Source organism: Dermochelys coriacea, chromosome 1, assembly GCF_009764565.3.
Source record: "Dermochelys coriacea isolate rDerCor1 chromosome 1, rDerCor1.pri.v4, whole genome shotgun sequence".
Lineage (NCBI taxonomy): Eukaryota > Metazoa > Chordata > Testudines > Dermochelyidae > Dermochelys > Dermochelys coriacea.
In genome coordinates this window covers 208,083,809-208,102,539 of record NC_050068.2, presented here as the reverse complement: position 1 = coordinate 208,102,539, position 18,731 = coordinate 208,083,809, and the positions used below count along the sequence as shown (strand labels likewise).

At 45.9% G+C, this 18,731-nt stretch overlaps 1 protein-coding gene across 1 annotated transcript in view; it reads left to right on the top strand.

The window, feature by feature from the left end:
• Nucleotides 1-18,731, top strand: part of SPAG17 (sperm associated antigen 17) — a 289,645-nt gene that overhangs the window by 204,648 nt on the left and 66,266 nt on the right. Inside the window, 3 exon segments of the mRNA XM_043512980.1 lie at nt 7,591-7,805; nt 10,905-11,025; nt 12,455-12,723. Coding sequence (XP_043368915.1) covers nt 7,591-7,805; nt 10,905-11,025; nt 12,455-12,723 — 605 coding nt within the window.

Below are 18,731 nucleotides of genomic sequence, written 5' to 3'. Positions count from 1 at the left end.
AGAGAAGTGTGATCAGTTGTTCTTCATATCCATTGAAGGTAGGACAAGAAGTAATGGGTTTAATCCGGAACAGAGATAATTTAGGATTGATATTAGGAAAAATTTTCTAACTATAAAGATAGTGAAGCACTGGAACAGGTTACCTAGGGATATTGTGGAATCTCCATCACTGGAGGTTTTTAAGACCAGGCTAGCCAAACACTTGTCACGGAAGATCTAGTTATGTTAATCCTACCTCAACACAGGTGGGTGGAGTAGATGAACTCTTGAAGTCCCTTCCAGTCCTACATTTCTCTGAGTCTATTAAATCTATCAGGTGTTTTTAAGTAAAAAGGACAGACCATCAGAACAGATCCTTTGCCATGGCAGAATAAAAGCATTATAACTCCAAACTACTGGAGTTAATGGTCAGTCCATGATGAAGTGTAACAACGTCTATATTTTCCCGGATACTAGCTTCAGAACATGTCCAGCTATATGAATATTTCTTAGGTGAAGGAAAGTGGAAAGATTGTCTTTCCCATACATAATAGACTCTGTCATAAAAATAAAGGGAAGGGTAAACATCTTTAAAATCCCTCCTGGCCAGAGAAAAAACCCTTTCACCTGTAAAGGGTTAAGAAGCTAGGATAACCTCACTAGCACCTAACCAAAATGACCAATGAGGAGACAAGATACTTTCAAAAGCTTAGAGGGAGGGAGAAACAAAGGGTCTGTCTGTCTGTGTGATGCTTTTGTTGGGGACAGAACAGGAATGGAGTCTTAGAACTTACTAAGTAATCTAGCTAGATATGCGTTAGATTATGATATCTTTAAACGGCTGAGGAAATAAGCTGTGCTGAATAGAATGGATATTCCTGTCTTTGTGTCTTTTTGTAACTTAAGGTTTTGCCTAGAGGGATTCTCTATGTTTTGATTCTAATTACCTTGTAAGGTATTTACCATCCTGATTTTACAGAGGTGATTCTTTTTACTGTTTCTTCTATTAAGAAACTTCTTGTAAGAAACTGAATGCTTTTTTCATTTTCCTTAAGATCCAAGGGTTTGGGTCTGTGGTCACCTATGCAAATTGGTGAGGATTTTTATCAAACCTTTCCCAGGAAGGGGGGTGCAAGGTTTTGGTGAGGATTTTGGGGGGAAAGACATTTCCAAACAACGGTTTCTCAAAAATAAACCCGGGTAGATGTTTGGTGGTGGCAGTGGAAGTCCAAGGGCAAAGGGTAAAATAGTTTGTACCTTGGGGAAGTTTTAACCTAAGCTGGTAAAAGTAAGCTTAGGAGGTTTTCATGCAGGTCCCCACATCTGTACCCTAGACTTCAGAGTGGGGAAGGAATCTTGAAATGGTGGCAGAGCGGTGGGATTAACTTGAAATCATTTTGTGATCAATTTGAGATTTTTTGAACCAGAAACACAGATTTTAAAAGGGAATTTTTTTTCCTTTGGGCTGCTGAAAAGCAGGTTTCCAACTGGAAATAGTTGGAGTCTTTCTCTCTGCTTTGGGGCCAGAGCAGAGATAAAAGGGAATTGTCTTTTGTGAGCTGAAGTTTTCTCTACCTAAAGGCAGGATAGTTAACCTCCTGCAGGGAAATTCACAAGTCTTCACAGACCTGAAGTTTTTTTTTTTTACCTAAGAGCAACTAGAGGGGTTTTCTGCCTATTTGCCTAGAGCCAAAGGTGTTAGGTTTTTGTTTTGTTTTTTTTATTATTTTTCTGTAGGCTGACAATCACTATCAGAGAATATAGGTATCCTATTACAACACAGCAAAATTTTACAAGCCAAGTTTTTTTTATTTTATTTCTAATCTTCGGGTGTAAAGTTAGTAAAAAACAGAGAGGTAAAGATGACAGAAACCAAGACACTGCACAAATTGGAGTTAGCCAGAATGGAGGCAGCAAAAGAGGCAAAACAACACCAAGAGGCTGCTCACAGGGGAGAAATGGAGGCCAAGGACAAAGAAATGGAGGCAAGGGCCAAAGAACTGGAGGAGAAGGAAAAAGAGAGGAAGCATGCGGAGGAGGAGAAGGAAAAAGAGAAGCAGCATGCACTGGAGATGGAGAAGGCAAAGGCTCAGCAGAATATACCAACAAACCCTAGCAATCCTTCTCCAGGTACCACTTCCCATCCCAGAAAGTTCCCCACCTACAAGGCAGGCGATGATACCAAGGCCTTCTTAGAAAACTTAGAAAGGGCCTGCCTTGGGTACAGCATCTCTACAGACCAATACATGGTAGAGCTGAGGCCGCAGCTCAGTGGACCCTTAGCTGAGGTGGCGGCTGAAATGCCTAAGGAACACATGAACCAGTATGATCTGTTTAAAACCAAGGCGTGAGTCAGAATGGGCTAACCCCCGAGCATTCCCATTGGCGGTTCAGAGCCCTAAGGTGGAAACCAGACTTGTCATTTACCCGACATGCCTACCACATTGTGAAACATTGGGATGCCTGGATATCAGGAGCAAGTGTTAAATCTCCAGAAGATTTGCCCTTCCTAATGCAAATGGAACAATTCTTAGAGGGTGTTCCTGAGGAAATAGAAAGATACATCCTAGATGGGAAGCCCAAAACTGTAATCGAGGCAGGGGAGCTTGGAGCCAAATGGGTGGAGGTGGCAGAGAAGAAAAAAACTGGTCGCAGTTGGAGCGGATACCAGAACGGACAACCTCAGACCACCCCCTACTACCGGGGGCTGCCCAAGGCCCCAGCTACCACCCAAGGAACTCTCCAGTCATCTTATCGTCCCGCCACACCATTCTCCAGCAACCCACCTCGCCCCAGTGACCCGTCAGCTGGACGATGTTTTAAATGCAACAAGACGGGGCATGTAAAGGTCAACTGCCCCAAGAACCCCAACAGATTACAGTTCATTGCACCGGAATCACACCAGAGGTCCTCAGGCCCAGATACCTCCCAGATACCCTTAGAGCAGAGGGAAACTGTGAGTGTGGGCGAGGAAGGTCACCGCATGGAGGGACACCGGAGCACAAGTGTTGGCTATCCATGCTTCCTTAGTGGACCCCAATTTAATCAACCCAGAGATCCAAGTGACGATTCAACCCTTCAAGTCCAACTCTTTCAATTTGCCTACAGCCAAGTTGCCTGTCCAGTACAAGGGCTGATCAGGAACCTGGACTTTTGCAGTCTATGATGATTATCCCATCCCCATGCTGTTGGGGGAAGACTTGGCCAATCGTGTGAAGTCAGCCAAGAGGGTGGGAATGGTCACCCGCAGCCAGGCTAAACGAGCAATCACGCCTAGCTCTGTTCCGGAAACTTCTACCAGGACCCAGTCAGAGGTGATGGACCCGGACACCAGGCCAATGTCTGCAATAGCAGTAGTGGATCCCATCCCAGAGACCCAGACAGAGCCAGTCCTAGAACCGGAACCGGCAGAACAACCAGCACCAGACCCATTGGCAGCATTGAATCCAGTACTTGCAACTCCAGCACCAGAGGGCCCCACCAAACATGAACCGGCAGCAGCCGATAACCCTACCCAAGAGGCTCAGCCGGAGCCTGAACCCCAACATAGTGCACCAGTGGAGAGCGGTTCACAGTCAATGGAAACAGCCCCATCTCCTACATCACTTCCAGAGGGACCAAGTATAGGTCCACAATCCAATGAGGAACTGATGTCTAGACCGAACAGGAAGCAGATGAAAGCCTCCAGAAAGCTTGGACGGCGGCTCGGAGCAACCCACCGTCTCTCAGCTTTTCTAATCAATCCAGGTTTGTTGTAGAAAGAGGACTTTTATACAAGGAAACTCTTTCTGGTGGACACCAGGAAGACTGGCATCCTCAGAGACAGTTGGTAGTTCCAACTAAGTACCGGGTCAAGCTCTTGAGCTTAGCCCATGATCATCCTAGTGGCCATGCTGGGGTGAACAGGACCAAAGACCGTTTGGGAAGGTCATTCCACTGGGGGGGAATGAGCAAGGATGTTTCTACCTATGTCCGGTCTTGTGAGGTATGCCAAAAAATGGGAAAACCCCAAGACCAGGTCGAAGCCCCTCTCCGGCCATTCCCCATCACTGAAGTTCCATTTCAGTGAGTAGCTGTCGATATTCTGGGTCCTCTTCCGAAAAAGACACCCAGAGGAAAGCAGTACATACTGACTTTCATGGATTTTGCCACTCAATGGCCAGAAGCAGTAGCTCTAAGCAACACCAGGGCTAAAAGTGTGTGCCAGGCACTAGCAGACATTTTTGCCAGGATAGGTTGGCCCTCTGACATCCTCACAGATGCAGGAACTAATTTCCTGGCAGGAACTATGGAAAGCCTTTGGGAAGCTCATGGGGTAAATTACTTGGTTGCCACTCCTTACCACCATCAAACAAATGGCATGGTGGAGAAGTTTAATGGAACTTTGGGGGCCATGATACGTAAATTCGTAAATGAGCACTCCAATGATTGGGACCTAGTGTTGCAGCAGTTACTCTTTGCCTACAGAGCTGTACCACATCCTAGTTTAGGGTTTTCACCATTTGAACTTGTATATGGCCGCGAGGTTAAGGGGCCGTTACAGTTGGTGAAGCAGCAATGGGAGGGATTTACACCTTCTCCAGGAACTAACATTCTGGACTTTGTTATCAACCTACAAAACACCCTCCGAACCTCTCTAGTCCTTGCTAAAGAAAACCTACAAAATGCTCAAAAAGAGCAAAAAGCCTGGTATGATAAACATGCTAGATAGCGTTCCTTCAAAGTAGGGGACTAGGTCATGGTCTTAAAGGCGCTCCAGGCCCATAAAATGGAAGCGTCGTGGGAAGGGCCATTCACGGTCCAGGAGCGCCTGGGAGTTGTTAATTATCTCATAGCATTCCCCACCTCTAACCGAAAGCCTAAGGTATACCATATTAATTCTCTAAAGCCCTTTTATTCCAGAGAATTAAGGGTTTGTCAGTTTACAGCCCAGGGAGGAGATGATGCTGAGTGGCCTGAAGGTGTCTACTACGAAGGGAAAAGTGCTGGTGGTGTGGAAGAGATGAACCTCTCAATGACCCTTGGGAGTATGCAGCTACCGCAGATCCAGGAGCCGAGCACTAACTACACACTGATGTTCTCAGCCACCCCAGGACTGACTGAACAGGCATACCACTCCATTGACACAGGTAATGCTCACCCAATTAAAGTCCAACCTTACCAGGTGTCTCCTCAAGCTAAAACTGCTATAGAACGGGAGATCCAAGATATGTTACAGTTGGGGATAATCCATCCCTCTGGCAGTGCATGGGCATCTCCAGTGGTTCTAGTTCCCAAACCAGATGGAGAGATACGTTTTTGCATGGACTACCATAAGCTAAATGCTGTAACTCGCCCCGACAACTATCAATGCCACGCACAGATGAACTATTACAGCAACTGGGATGGGCTCAGTTCATCTCTGCCTTGGACTTAACCAAGGGGTACTGGCAGGTACCGCTAGATGAATCCGCCAAGGAAAGGTCAGCCTTCACCACACATGTCGGGCTGTATGAATTTAATGTAATGCGTAATGCACCCGCCACCTTCCAAAGACTTATAGATGGTCTCCTAGCGGGATTAGGGGAATATGCAGTTGCCTACCTTGACGATGTGGCCATATTTTCGGATTCCTGGGCAGAACACCTGGAACATCTACAAAAAGTTTTCAAGCACATAAGGGAGGCAGGACTAACCATTAAGGCTAAGAAGTGTCAAATAGGCCTAAACAGAGTGACTTACCTTGGACACCAGGTGGGTCAAGGAACTATCAACCCCCTATAGGCCAAAGTGAATGCTATCCAAAAGTGGCCTGTCCCAAAGTCAAAGAAACAGGTTCAATCCTTCTTAGGCTTGGCTGGTTATTACAGACGATTTGTACCATAATACATCCAAATCGCCGTCCCACTGACAGACCTAACCAAAAACAAACAGCCAAATGCCGTTCAGTGGACTGAAGAGCGTCAGAAGGCCTTTAACCAGCTTAAAGCGACACTCATGTCTGACCCTGTGCTAAGGGCCTCAGACTTTGACAAACCATTCCTAGTAACCACAGATGTGTCCGAAGGCGGTGTGGGAGCAGTCTTAATGCAGGAAGGACTGAATCAAGAGTTCCATCCTTTGTGTTTCTCAGCAAAAAACTGTCTGAGAGGGAAAGCAACTGGTCAGTCAGTGAAAAAGGATGTTACGCCATTGTCTACGCTCTGGAAAAGCTATGCCCATATGTTTGGGGACGGCGTTTCCACCTGCAAACCGACCATGCTGCACTACAGTTGCTTCATACCGCCAAGGGAAATAACAAAAAACTTATTTGGTGAAGTTTAGCTCTCCAAGATTTTGATTTCGACATCCAACACATCTCAGGAGCTTCTAACAAAGTGGCTGATGCACTCTCCTGTGAAAGTTTGCCAGAATCAACTGGTTAAAATCGTCCTTGAGATGTGGAAAATATTGTTAGCCTTTATATAATTGGTAGTATATTTAGAGGTTCATGTGTCTTATTAACTCTGTTTTTTCCTAGAGTTCCAGGAGGAAATCCCAGCCAGCGTTTCACCCTAGCTGTGATTTGTGGGGCATGTCATAAAAATAAAGGGAAGGGTAAACACCTTTAAAATCCCTCCCTCCAGAGAAAAAACCCTTTCACCTGTAAAGGGTTAAGAAGCTAGGATAACCTCGCTAGCACCTAACCAAAATGACCAATGAGGAGACAAGATACTTTCAAAAGCTTAGAGGGAGGGAGAAACAAAGGGTCTGTCTGTCTGTGTGATGCTTTTGCAGGGGACAGAACAGGAATGGAGTCTTAGAACTTAGTAAGTAATCTAGCTAGATATGCGTTAAATTATGATTTCTTTAAACGGCTGGGGAAATAAGCTGTGCTGAATAGAATGGATATTCCTGTCTTTGTGTCTTTTTGTAACTTAAGGTTTTGCCTAGAGGGATTCTCTATGTTTTGATTCTAATTACCTTGTAAGGTATTTACCATCCTGATTTTACAGAGGTGATTCTTTTTACTGTTTCTTCTATTAAGAAACTGCTTGTAAGAAACTGAATGCTTTTTTCATTGTCCTTAAGATCCAAGGGTTTGGGTCTGTGGTCACCTATGCAAATTGGTGAGGATTTTTATCAAACCTTCCCCAGGAACGGGGATGCAAGGTTTTGGTGAGGATTTTGGGGGGAAAGACGTTTCTAAACAATGCTTTCTCAAAAATAAACCCGGTTAGACGCTTGGTGGTGGCAGTGGAAGTCCAAGGGCAAAGGGTAAAATAGTTTGTACCTTGGGGAAGTTTTAACCTAAGCTGGTAAAAGTAAGCTTAGGAGGTTTTCATGCAGGTCCCCACATCTGTACCCTAGACTTCAGAGTGGGGAAGGAACCTTGACAGACTCTGACCTAGAGACATCTCGGAAGCTATGGGACACATCAGTCTTAACCCTCTCTATGGCTAGAGTGGGCCATAGAAGGGGTTTGCATTTGTTGTCATGCACCCAGCCCCTGGATCTGAGGTCTCTGTTTTTTGTCTTTTAAAAGGTAAAACTTGGTAACTCAAGTTTGTCAAACAAAACCTGATGCATGCATGTATGTGACTTTCGTCTATTGCATAAAAATGTTGCTTTCTCTCTCTCCCTCCCCGCCAGATGATACAGATCCTAATTTAGCAACAATTCTTAATATCCCCTCCGTACATATTCCAACTGTTGCTCCTGCTGCTGTTGCTGCTTCCATTTCTTCAGGAAAAAGCAACAAGTCACTGAAACAAAAATCAATAAAATCTCTGCAATCTGCCAAAGGGAGCCATGTCAAGTCAATCACTCCACCACCGGAAGAGTCTCCAAAGCAAGAAGAGAAAAAGGTGAGAGAATATTTCCCAATAAGTACTAAATTTACCACATAGTGTAATCATAAGCCACAAATAGGTATAAATTGGTGGCATGACTCAGCAGAAAAGACAATTGCAGTCAGCAAGGTTATTTTTTCAAATGTCAGTGTTTAAAACAAAGTGAAATCAATTAACTTGATCAGAAATGTTAGCTGAGCCCAGTCACGATCTGAGACCACAGGGAAAGATAACTTTTTGTAATGTCTGCTATGATCTCAGAGGCTTGGCTATTTATTGACAATATAATTAGAGTTGGTTAAAAACAAAGGAAAAATATAATAAAGATTATTCTAAATTTTCTCCCTTTTTTCAGAATTTCAAAATTCAAAAATATTCTACCAGCTCTATAATTGGTTTAAAAATGGGAGGAAATGTTCACAATTTTTTTTCAAATGTTTTTTAAATTTTTTAAAAATTTTGACTACCTGTAACCATAAATTGGTTGACAGAGTGGGCAACTGCAATCTAGTATGCATTCACCTCATGTGACAAAGTCAGGCTGGATGACTGCAAGAGAGTGTGGGAAGGCAGATATGTTAGCCCTAGAATGTTAAAGGCCCTCTTCCCTATAAACTGAGAAGAGGTTACCTCAGGTCAATTAGGAACACCTGGATCCAGTTAACGGCTGCCTGAGACCTTTTGAAACCTCTCCTCCGCTGAGAGAAAGGGAGGGAGAGGGAGAAAGAGAAAAGCTGCTACCAGGCCTGTGGCAGCAGGGAAGTAAGCTTCTCCAGGAGGGGAGGCTGCACTCCTCCCCATAGGGGAAGCAAAGAAATCTGAGTGCCTGCTAGGGGAAGGACTACAGGGCGACACCCAACCCAGCGAGGAGGCAGGGGAAAGTATCACCCTTTGTTTTTGTATTTATGGGACTATTTCTCTTTTGTTTGGTGGAGAATCACCCTATTCTCCACCAACGGCCTACCCAGGAAATACGGCCAAAGGAACACAGAAGGGGGGAGGACAAACGCTGCCCAGAGTGGGTTGGGGCCCCTCCCTCAATATGAAGAGGACCATGCACACTGGTAACCAAGCTGAGATTTTCCCCAGACACTTTAGTCAAACACAAACTGGTTTGGATTAAAACATAAAATAAGTTTATTAACTACAAAAAGATAGATTTTAAGTGATTGCAAACAGATCAAAGCAGATTACCTAGTAAATTAACAAAAATGCAAACCGAGTTTAACATATTAGATAGGTAGGATATGAATTAGCAAATTCTCACCCCAAATGATAAATGATGAAACCCCAAGCCTTCATTCTTCCTGGCCTGACTGATCCTGATCAGCAGGATCTGTGCACAGCTGATTGCTTTGAAATGCTGGTAGTGATTTTAAGTGAGTTTTAAGTGTGCTAGCTGGAGAACAGACAAAGTGGTTACCGGTTTGTTATTTTCTGTTTGCTTATTTCGGGTAAGGGAAATAGGGACAGAAAAGTAAGCAAAATAAGTAAGGGTGAAAATCAGAAGAAGCTAGAACTGCACAAGTCTGCTCAGGTCACAGAGACCCCCTTGGGACTGCCACCTGATGTGCTGAGACTACCTCTCAGCCTGTTTTCCCTGGCAGCTTGGGACTTCAGAACCCTGACTTGTTGAGCCAGACACGCCAGTCTGCTCCAACACAGACCCAGGGTCTGAACCGTGTGCCCCAAAGCTGCAGACTTAACTGAAAACAGCTTAAGAAGTGCTCCTGGCTCTAGCACCCAGATATCCAGTTCCCCCCAATGAGATCCAAACCCCAAATAAATCCATTTTACTCTGTATAAAGCTTATACAGGGTAAACTCATAAATTGTTTGCCCTCTATAACACTGATAGAGAGATATGCACAGCTGTTTGCTCCCCTAGTATTAATTACTTGCTCTGGGTTAATTAATAAGCAAAAAGTGATTTTATTAAATATAAAAAGTAGAATTTAAGTGGTTCCAAGTAATAACAGACAGAACAAAGTAAGTTACCAAGCAAAATAAAACAAAAACATGCAAGTCTAAGCCTAATACATTTAAGAAACTGAATACAGGTAAATCTCACCCTTAGAGATGTTCCAATAAGCTTTTTTCACAGACTAGACTCCTTTCTAGTCTGGGCCCAATCCTTTTCCCTGGTACAGTCCTTGTTCCAGCTCAATGGTAGCTAGGGGATTTCTCATGACTACAGCCCCTTTTGTTCTGTTCCACCCCCTTATATAGCTTTGGCACAAGGCGGGAATCTTTTGTCTCTCTGGGTCTCCACCCCTCCTTCTAACTGGAAAAGCACCAGGTTTAAGATAGATTCCAGTACTGAGTGACATGGTCACATGTTCTGTGAGATTCCAAGCCTTCATTCTTCCTGGCCTGACTCACAGGAAGGCTTGCAAGTAAACAGAGCCATTTACAGTCAATTGTCCTAGTAGATCAGAGCCATCAAGATTCTAAACCACCATTAATGGCCCACACTTTGCATAATTACAATAGGATCTCAGAGTTATATTTTATATTCCTAGTTTCACATACAAGAATGATACATTTATACCAATAGGATGAACACACTCAGTAGATTATATGTTTTATAATGATACCTTACAAGAGACCTCTTGCATGAAGCATATTCCAGTTACATTATATTCACACTCATTAGCATATTTTCATAAAATCATATGGAGTGCAACGTCACACCCGCTCCCCCAATGCCCACCCCACCTGCCACTCGCTCCTCTCCACCTTCCAAGCGCTTCCTGCTAGCCACTCATGGCTTGGCTGACCGCCTTGGGAATCGCCGAACAGCTGATCGGTGGCCCACTCTGGGACCCGCCAAACAGCTGATCTGCAGCCAAACACCAAAGCCTCAGAACCACTGTGGTTGGTAGGTGCTGAGCACCCCTTTTTTTTCCCCATGGCTGCTTGAGCCCCAGAGCATCCACGGAGTCAGCACCTATGGTGGGACTGATTACAGATTACATTATAACTCAACATTAATAAGGTAGGTAGCAGAATCAGACCTTTAGATACTAGCTCTACCAGAGCATATAACAAAACTAAACTTTATAAAATGCTTTTTGAAGTGTGTAATAAAACTAATCTGTGTTCTGTTCTCTAGGTGGAAATAGAACCACCAACACCTCAAACAGAAGCGGTGTCAGATGTCCCTGTTTTCCAGACTTTGAATGCCTCCTGCCCCAACGGGCTGGTATTGACTTTCCTTGGTCAAAGTTCTATAGGTTAGTTTTGTGAATCACTATGGACACAGGAGTGTTCTGCATAAAGTTAAAATCACAAAAGACTTTTTTTTATGCAGAGATGGATTTAAACATAGTTACAGGAAAGTTCTGACATCTAATATTGAAAACAATTCCCTAAACATTATTATAGAAAACAACTGTATGAATTTCTTTCTGAAGATGAAAATGTCTGTGTAGTTGAGCAAGGCTCAGGGCAGTTCATGACCCACTTTCTGTGTCTGGCCTATTAGGCTACTGCAGTGATTCAACTTCCCACCGTTTTTGGACATTTGCACACCTGTTCAATTGCACACTGTAGACTGCAGTGATACTTGGGTTGTTAGTAATCATAAGACTGAGGTTTGGAACAGTTTCATCTTCATTATTACTTTTAGTGTATATAAATGGCTAGAAGATGGATGTTGGTGGTTCATAGAGCCTCAGCACAAAGGTTTATCATTATGGGAGAGAGTTTGATACCTCTGAGCCTGAGCCCGCCTAAACCTTATGAGTCATCCCTGAGTGAGAGAGTATGAGAAGTTATCAGAGACAATTGCTTGCAGGTCTTGTGATAGGCCCCACACCATTCTATAAGGGTTCAGCCAATCCACAAGCAAGGACCCACTGAGGTCATCCCAAGATAGGGTTATAGGCTTCTAAGTAAAGCAGTCTGTCCAGTCTGCTCAATGTTACTATCTGGCTGGTGCATTCCCATTCCCAGTAGTTTCATCAGGCTGCCTTTGCTCCTGCTCCTGCTCCAGTCTGCTCCTCGCATTGCTGCTGCTCCAGTCAGCCCTTGCGCCTGCTCCTGCTCCAGCTGGCCCTTGCTTCTGTTCCTGCACTACCTGTGCCTGTTTCCACACTATCTGGCCTCTGCTCCAGCCTGCATCTGCTACAGCCTCAGTCAGCCTGCCCAGCAACTCTGAAAGAGAGGGAGAACCTAGATTACTGGTCACATAACCATGAATTACCAGAATAATAATCTTTTACCTTCAGGCCTCCATCCCACTCCCATGTCAAAATATTTGTTCAAGGTATGTGAGGTCAGATTAGTTTAGCATTATATACAGTGAAGAGGGTAGAGAGAAACTCAATATTAGATGTCAAAACAAAATAGTGTTCAGTACAGGAGTTTCAATTGGCACTACTAATCTCCTATAGGTGTGCAGCTTGTCTACACAATTGTCCACTACACTCAGTATACAATGAGCTCTACTGTCTGTGTCTAAGATGGATCCAAAGAATTTATTTATTGCAGAGACTATGTCTACTTTTACATTTGTAAAGCATCAACCAATGTGATGGCACTCACTAAATAATAATTTTCACCAATATTGATGCTAAGATACAATAATGATGGGCTCCTTAGAATTGCTTAAATGACAACAGCTACTGCAGTACTGTTAATTAATATAGACTTTAATTTCAGATTTGAAAGCAGAGTCTAAGGGAGCTGAAGCCAAGGTAGATGAAGCCAACAAAAGTGAAACCATGGCAGATGAGGCCAAGGAAGATGAGGCCAAGGCAGAAAAAGCCAAGCAACCTACTCTGGAAATCCTAGTTAGGCAGAGTTATCCCCTGAGAGTGAAGCATTCCCAACTGTACAAAGCAGTGAAGAAACCAGTAGAACAGGAAGTGTCTAGGGTCATTACCAGCCAAGGAACTGTCGTAAAGTACATGATTGATGGATCCACCCAGGTATAGTAAAGAGTTTGATTAGAAATGGGTTGAACTTGGTTTCATGGGCAAAACAGGTAGTCCTGGCCTACAGTTTCTGCCTGTAGGCAGTCTGCACCATTGGGAAAAATATATTTTTTTTTTACATAATTCCTGGAAAAACCACGACCAGAAGAATAGTTCTTTTGGAATGACAACATGGAGTTGGCCAGCCTGTGTGGTTTGAGACTAGATGTCTGTGATGGGGTGTATAAATCCCACACTGACATGGATGGGGTTTGGGAGGCTGTGTGTGCTAAGGTAGCCCTCTCCAGCCAGCCCTGCCAATCATGCTTGGTAGGGTTGAGGGCTTTGAAGGGAGGAAGCTGCAGTACGCAAGGCAGGAACTGCTCCCAGCTCTGCAAGGAGTCCAGCAAACCCCAGGGCAAGCCTGATAGGAAGCAACCTACCCAGCTAGCCAGCCATAAGGACTCCAACAAAGCTGCTACTCAGACACTCCTGAGGTAAGGCTTTTTTGCCTTATTATTGATCCCCCAAGAGTCTTGGATTGTGTTGACCTGAACTTTTGCTTTTCCCTTACCCAGAAGGAAAGTGAGGAGGCCCACAAGGATGGGGCACTACCAGCACTAAGAAGCTGTGGCCTGTACTAGACCATCCCAGTGGTGGAATCTGGGTATGGAGAGGGGCCCAGCCCAGCTAGGGAGGACCCCAGAGAGACTCTTTTTACAATGTCATTTCAAGACTGCTTTTGATATTTCTGTAATAGTAATAATACAGTGCTTCCTTCTTGTCCAGATTCCATGTTGGATTGTTCAGTGGCTTGAGGGCGAGCATAGGTGGTGGGAAACATGGGTTGAATTCTCTAGTCCACCACAGACTTCCTGTGTGACCTTGGGCAAGTCACTTAGTCTTCCTCTACCTCCATTTCCCATCTGTAAAATGAGGATAATAATATTTCCCTACCTCATAGGAGCATTGTGAGGATAATGCATTAAAGATGGTGAGGTGTTCAGATACTTCAGTAATGGGAGCCATATAAGTGCTTAAGACAGTTCAATATATTCTGCCTATCTATAATCTCTTCTTTGAGTGGTTGCAGAGGCGTTTTTCACTTGGGTGTGTTGGCACCTAGCATACCGAGAGCTAGAGATTTTTTTCCTGCAGCAGTATCTGTTGGGGCGGTGCTCGTGCCCTACACCTCCTTGTTACCCTCTGTGACATTCCCCTCTGGTGTCATCCAGACCGGTGATCTGATAGGTCACTTCAATCCTTGAGTCTGGGAGCCAGCCTTACCCTGCTCTACTGTGAGAACCCCCATTCCCTGGCTGTTCACGCACAGCCTTGGCATGTAAGCTGCTCCTTGGATTGTGCAATCGAATGACACTAGCCAATATCTCTGGTCCCAGACACAACCCTAGGAACCTCCATCTTGCAGTGTCCAGTTATGCCTGCTGGATGCTGCAAGCTTATATGCGTCCATCAATTTAACAAAGAAATTTATATGTACCAGGCTTGTTGTCCCAAGGGAAGTCTCTGACATGCTTCAAACCAAACCACTGCTTCAGGTAGAGTAAACAAACAGATTTATTAATAAAGATAGATTTTAAGTGATTATAAATCAAAACATAACAAGTCAGATTTGGTCAAATGAAATAAAAGCAAAACGCATTCTAAGCTGATCTTAACACTTTCAGTGCCCTTACAAACTTAGATGCTTCTCACCACAGGCTGGCTGGTTCTCCTCAGCCAGGCTCTCCCCTTTGCTCAGCGCTTCAGTCGCTTGGTGTGGTGTCTGTAGATGTAGGTGGAAGAGAGAGGAAGAGCATGGCAAACATCTCTCCCTTTTGACATGTCTTTTCTTCCCTCTTGGCTTTGCCCCACCCCCTTTCAGAGTCAGGTGAACATTACCTCATCGTAGTCCCAAACTGACCAAAGGAAGGGGGGGTGACTCACTTGAGAGTCCAACAGATCTTTTTGTTGCTGCCTAGGCCAGCGTCCTTTGTTCCTGTGAGACTGGGCTGGGTTTGTCCCATACATGCCCTGATGAGGTGTGAACTGCCTCTCTGCTCTTGGAGCGTTTTTGCCTGGGTTTATTTTAAGCCATGAGGATACATTTTCAGCCTCATAATTACATACATGAAATTATAACCTATAACGTTACTATAACATTACTGCAACAACAGTTACTATAACATCACTATAACAACCAGGCTCAGTGCATCATGAGCTTTCCGAAGACACCCAACATGACAAACTTTGCATTGGATACCACTCAATCATTTTATAAAGATGAACATGGGGGTGTAGGGTGTTCCCACAAGGTACAGAATGCCACATCCTCCTGAGACTATATAATGCTGGCAGCACTCCAACTGTCCTCAGTTCCTTCTTACCATCTGCAACCTGAGTCTGAGTTCCCCATGCAGGTTTTCTCCTCACAGTTTTTCTACTGCATCAGCAGTTTGTATCTGAGACCTTAGTAGTGTACATAGTTAGTTCCTATAGTTTAGTGTAGTTCTGCTCAGCATTGTAGGCTATGCAGTATTCCCTGGGCTTCAAAAATTGCCTGTCATGTGGGATTTCTCTCTCTCATAGTGACATTCACACACGCTACTTATTGTGCCTTGGCGAAGGCCATACTAAAGAAAAGTGCAGTATTTGTCATTCTTTTAAGAAAAGAATGCAGATCACTATAGATGTTGCCTGAAGCAACATCACAAGCAATGAGGACTGTCTCGGCACCTGGACCTTTTTTGGATTCCTTTATCAACCATCCTCAGATGGTCCTCTGCCTCTGCACTAGTTCTAGACAGATCCCAGAACTCTGATCTCCTTTGATAAAGGACAGGGGTCAGTCATCATCTCCACATGTCCCTCATAAGAGGACTCATAAAACAGACTGGAGCCATCCAAGACTGAAGAGGGATTCATCATCCTCTTCATTGAGAGCAGGGCCTCAGTCTCAGCAAAACTCAGGAACCCAGGATAGAGCCAGGGCATCAACCCATTTCTCTCCGGAACCAAGGTGGGAGGATCCTAGTATTGTACTGTCAACTCTGGAACCATCTGTGGGACAGCCATTGAATTCAGTACCTATGTACATGACTGCTGCTCCATTACTGTCGGTGCTGTTGACCCTAAAGTTTTACATGGTAGCATCAGACTTACTTTGTCTGTCTGTACAGGCATCCCCATTAACTCAGAATGTCGGGGCAGGGCCAGTGCCTCAGGCTAGTTCAAACCTTTTGTCCTCTTCAGCTTCACAACAAAGATTGCCCTCAACTCCGGTACCAATGAAGAAGCAGGCACCAACCCTGGTATCTATGCTGACTGGACTGGTACCGATGCATCCCCTGCCCTCAGCACTGTCTACATCATCAAGTTTGGCATCACCATTCTCAGTATTGGTGGGTTTCTCAGGGTGGGGACCAAATAACTCCTCGGCACCAGTCCCTGCTGCAAAGCCCTCTCAAGATGTCTTTGCAGTGCCAACCATGGTTCTGCTTATGGTATTGACATTAACCTTACTCCACTGGGCAGTGGACAAGTCAGGTTATCCTGTGGCCCCATCACAATAGTACATCTGATGCCCACTGATTATTCAAACCGCACATCACACTCCATGTTGGAGTCCTTCAGCTCTTCTCAAATCCTGCCTTGACTAAAGTGATCAAGACACCCATGTGGGGTAAACATTGGTATCGAGAGCAGAGTCATTCTCATAGTAAAGACAAATCATCCTGTCCCACTGTGTACTGGTCTCCTATGCCATACCCTATGTCTCAGTGGCCCCATCGGGATCTCTGGGTGCTTTTCATTCCCACAGATCCCGATCTCCACACAAGTGGGGTATAAACCCCTTACCTGGAGGAGGCCCAAACCTCAGAGCAGCCTGTGACACAAGCACAGAATAACATCCATCCTCCTGAGCCACCTCCTTTGGAGGACTCTTTGCCAGAGGACCAGCATCCCGTCCTTGTCCTCTCTGGATGATGCAGTGGCCCTGAGTGCAACTTCTCCTGTCCCAGATGATTTCAGTTTCTACCAGGAATTGCTCAGGAGAATGGCTGCAGCTCTTATACTCAAGCTGAACTAGTACAGAAAAATAGTCATAAATTGGTGGACATCCTCTAGGCAACAAACTCAAGAAAGGGTTGCCTTCCTAATTAATGATGTCTTCTTGCAGCCAGCCAAAACTTTGTGGCACACTGTAGTGCAGTGGTTTTCAAACTTTTTTCCTGGGAACCCCGTTGAATAAAATTGTTGATTCCCACTACCCAATGGAGCTGGGAATGAGGGGCTCAGGGAGTGGGAGGGGGCTCTGGGCTAGGGCAGGGGTTGGAGTGCGGGAGGGGGTCAGGGATAAGGGGTTTGGGGTGCAGGAAGGGGTTCTGGGTTGGGGGGCTCAGGGCTGGGGATGAAGGGTTTGGGGTGCAGGAGGGGCTCCAGATTTGGGGGGGCTCAGGGCTGGGGTAGGGGATTGGGGTGCAGGATTGGGGCACGGGGCTGGGGCACGGACTACCTCCGTGGCTCCTAGACAGCAGTGCAGCTGGGGTGCACCGCGGACCGCGCTGCACCCCGGAAGCAGCCAGCAGCAGGTTTGGCTCCTAGGCCGAGATGTGCGACTCTCACCCACAGGCACCACCGCTTCCCCCCGCAATTCCCATTAGCCAGTTGCTGGCCAATGGGAGTGCGGAGTTGGTGTTTGGGGCGGGGGCAGCGCCTGGAGTCCTGTGGCCCCCCAGCATAGAAGCTGGACCCACTGCTGGCCACTTCCGGGGCACAGTGCGGTGTCAGAAAAGGTAGGCACTAGCCTGCCTTAGCTGGGCAGCACCGCCAACGGGACTTTTAATGTCCCGATCGGTGGTGCTGACCAGAGCAAGGCGACCCAATGCCTTACATGCTGCAACCCAGTAGTGGGTCACACCCACGGTTTGAAAAACACTGCTGTAGTGGTCCCTCAGGCTCAGAATCGGAGGGAGGCCACTCTGTGTCACTGCATCAGGCAACAAACAGTTGATTAACAGTCTATGGCTCTGTCCTTCTGGCGTGCAGAGCCATAACCCAAGAGGCTTGGGCCGGGGCAATCACAGTCTGGGCTCTGACTCTCTGGGCAGGGCAGAGCATGGAGCAGGCTTTCACCTCAGCCTCCTGGTTAAGGCAGCCAGCAGACAAACAATCTGGGGCTCTGGCCCTCTGTACAGGGCAGGACAGAGCAGGAGCAGGCTTTTGCCTAAGGACTCCTGGCTAAGGCAGCCATCAGACAAGTCTGTGGCTTTGACCTTCTGGGCAGGGCAAGCCACAAGGAAAGCCAAGGCCTTCTGGCTTCGGGATGAATAGGCTGCTACTCCAGTGGTGGGTTTGGCAGCAGTGGGTTGTCAGGGACCTGGGCCGACCCTACTCCACTGGGTCCCAGCCCAGGGCCCTAGCAGTGACAAGTGGTTCTACCACTGGATCAGCAGGGATCGTACCAAAACAGGCTGACCTGTGCTCCCGCAACAAAACCAGAACAAAATCTGGTTTCCCTGAACCACTTCCTACCACAGTCTGGACGGAGTTTCTGTAGTCCAAGGGTCCTCTGTCTCCTTGGGGTACACTGCAGATGGCAGTCCCAGCAACTCCTCTCCAGCATCGGTCTCATCTGGGGGCAGGGTGCTGCACAGCGCCAATTCAGCTCCAGAGTTCTGCAACAGGCTGGATCTGCATCTGCCTCCTCCCCTCCTGACTCTGGTTTGACTGATCTGCAAGTCCTGCCTTTTCTAATTCCTGGCATGCCCCTTTGCTTCCACAAACACAGCACATACTAATAATTAATAGGGGGCCCTTTGAGCTGCTTGAGACCCTAAGCAATTGCTTAGTCTGCTTATGCCTAGTGCCAGCTCTGGTTTCTGCTCTCAGCCAGTACCATGGCTGCTAATGAGAGGTTGTGGCAAGGAACATTTACGTCTACTCTGAAGGACAAAGACTCTAAAAGATTTGACTCATTAGAGAGACAGATTTATTCTGCTGCATCACTCCAAATGAGAATT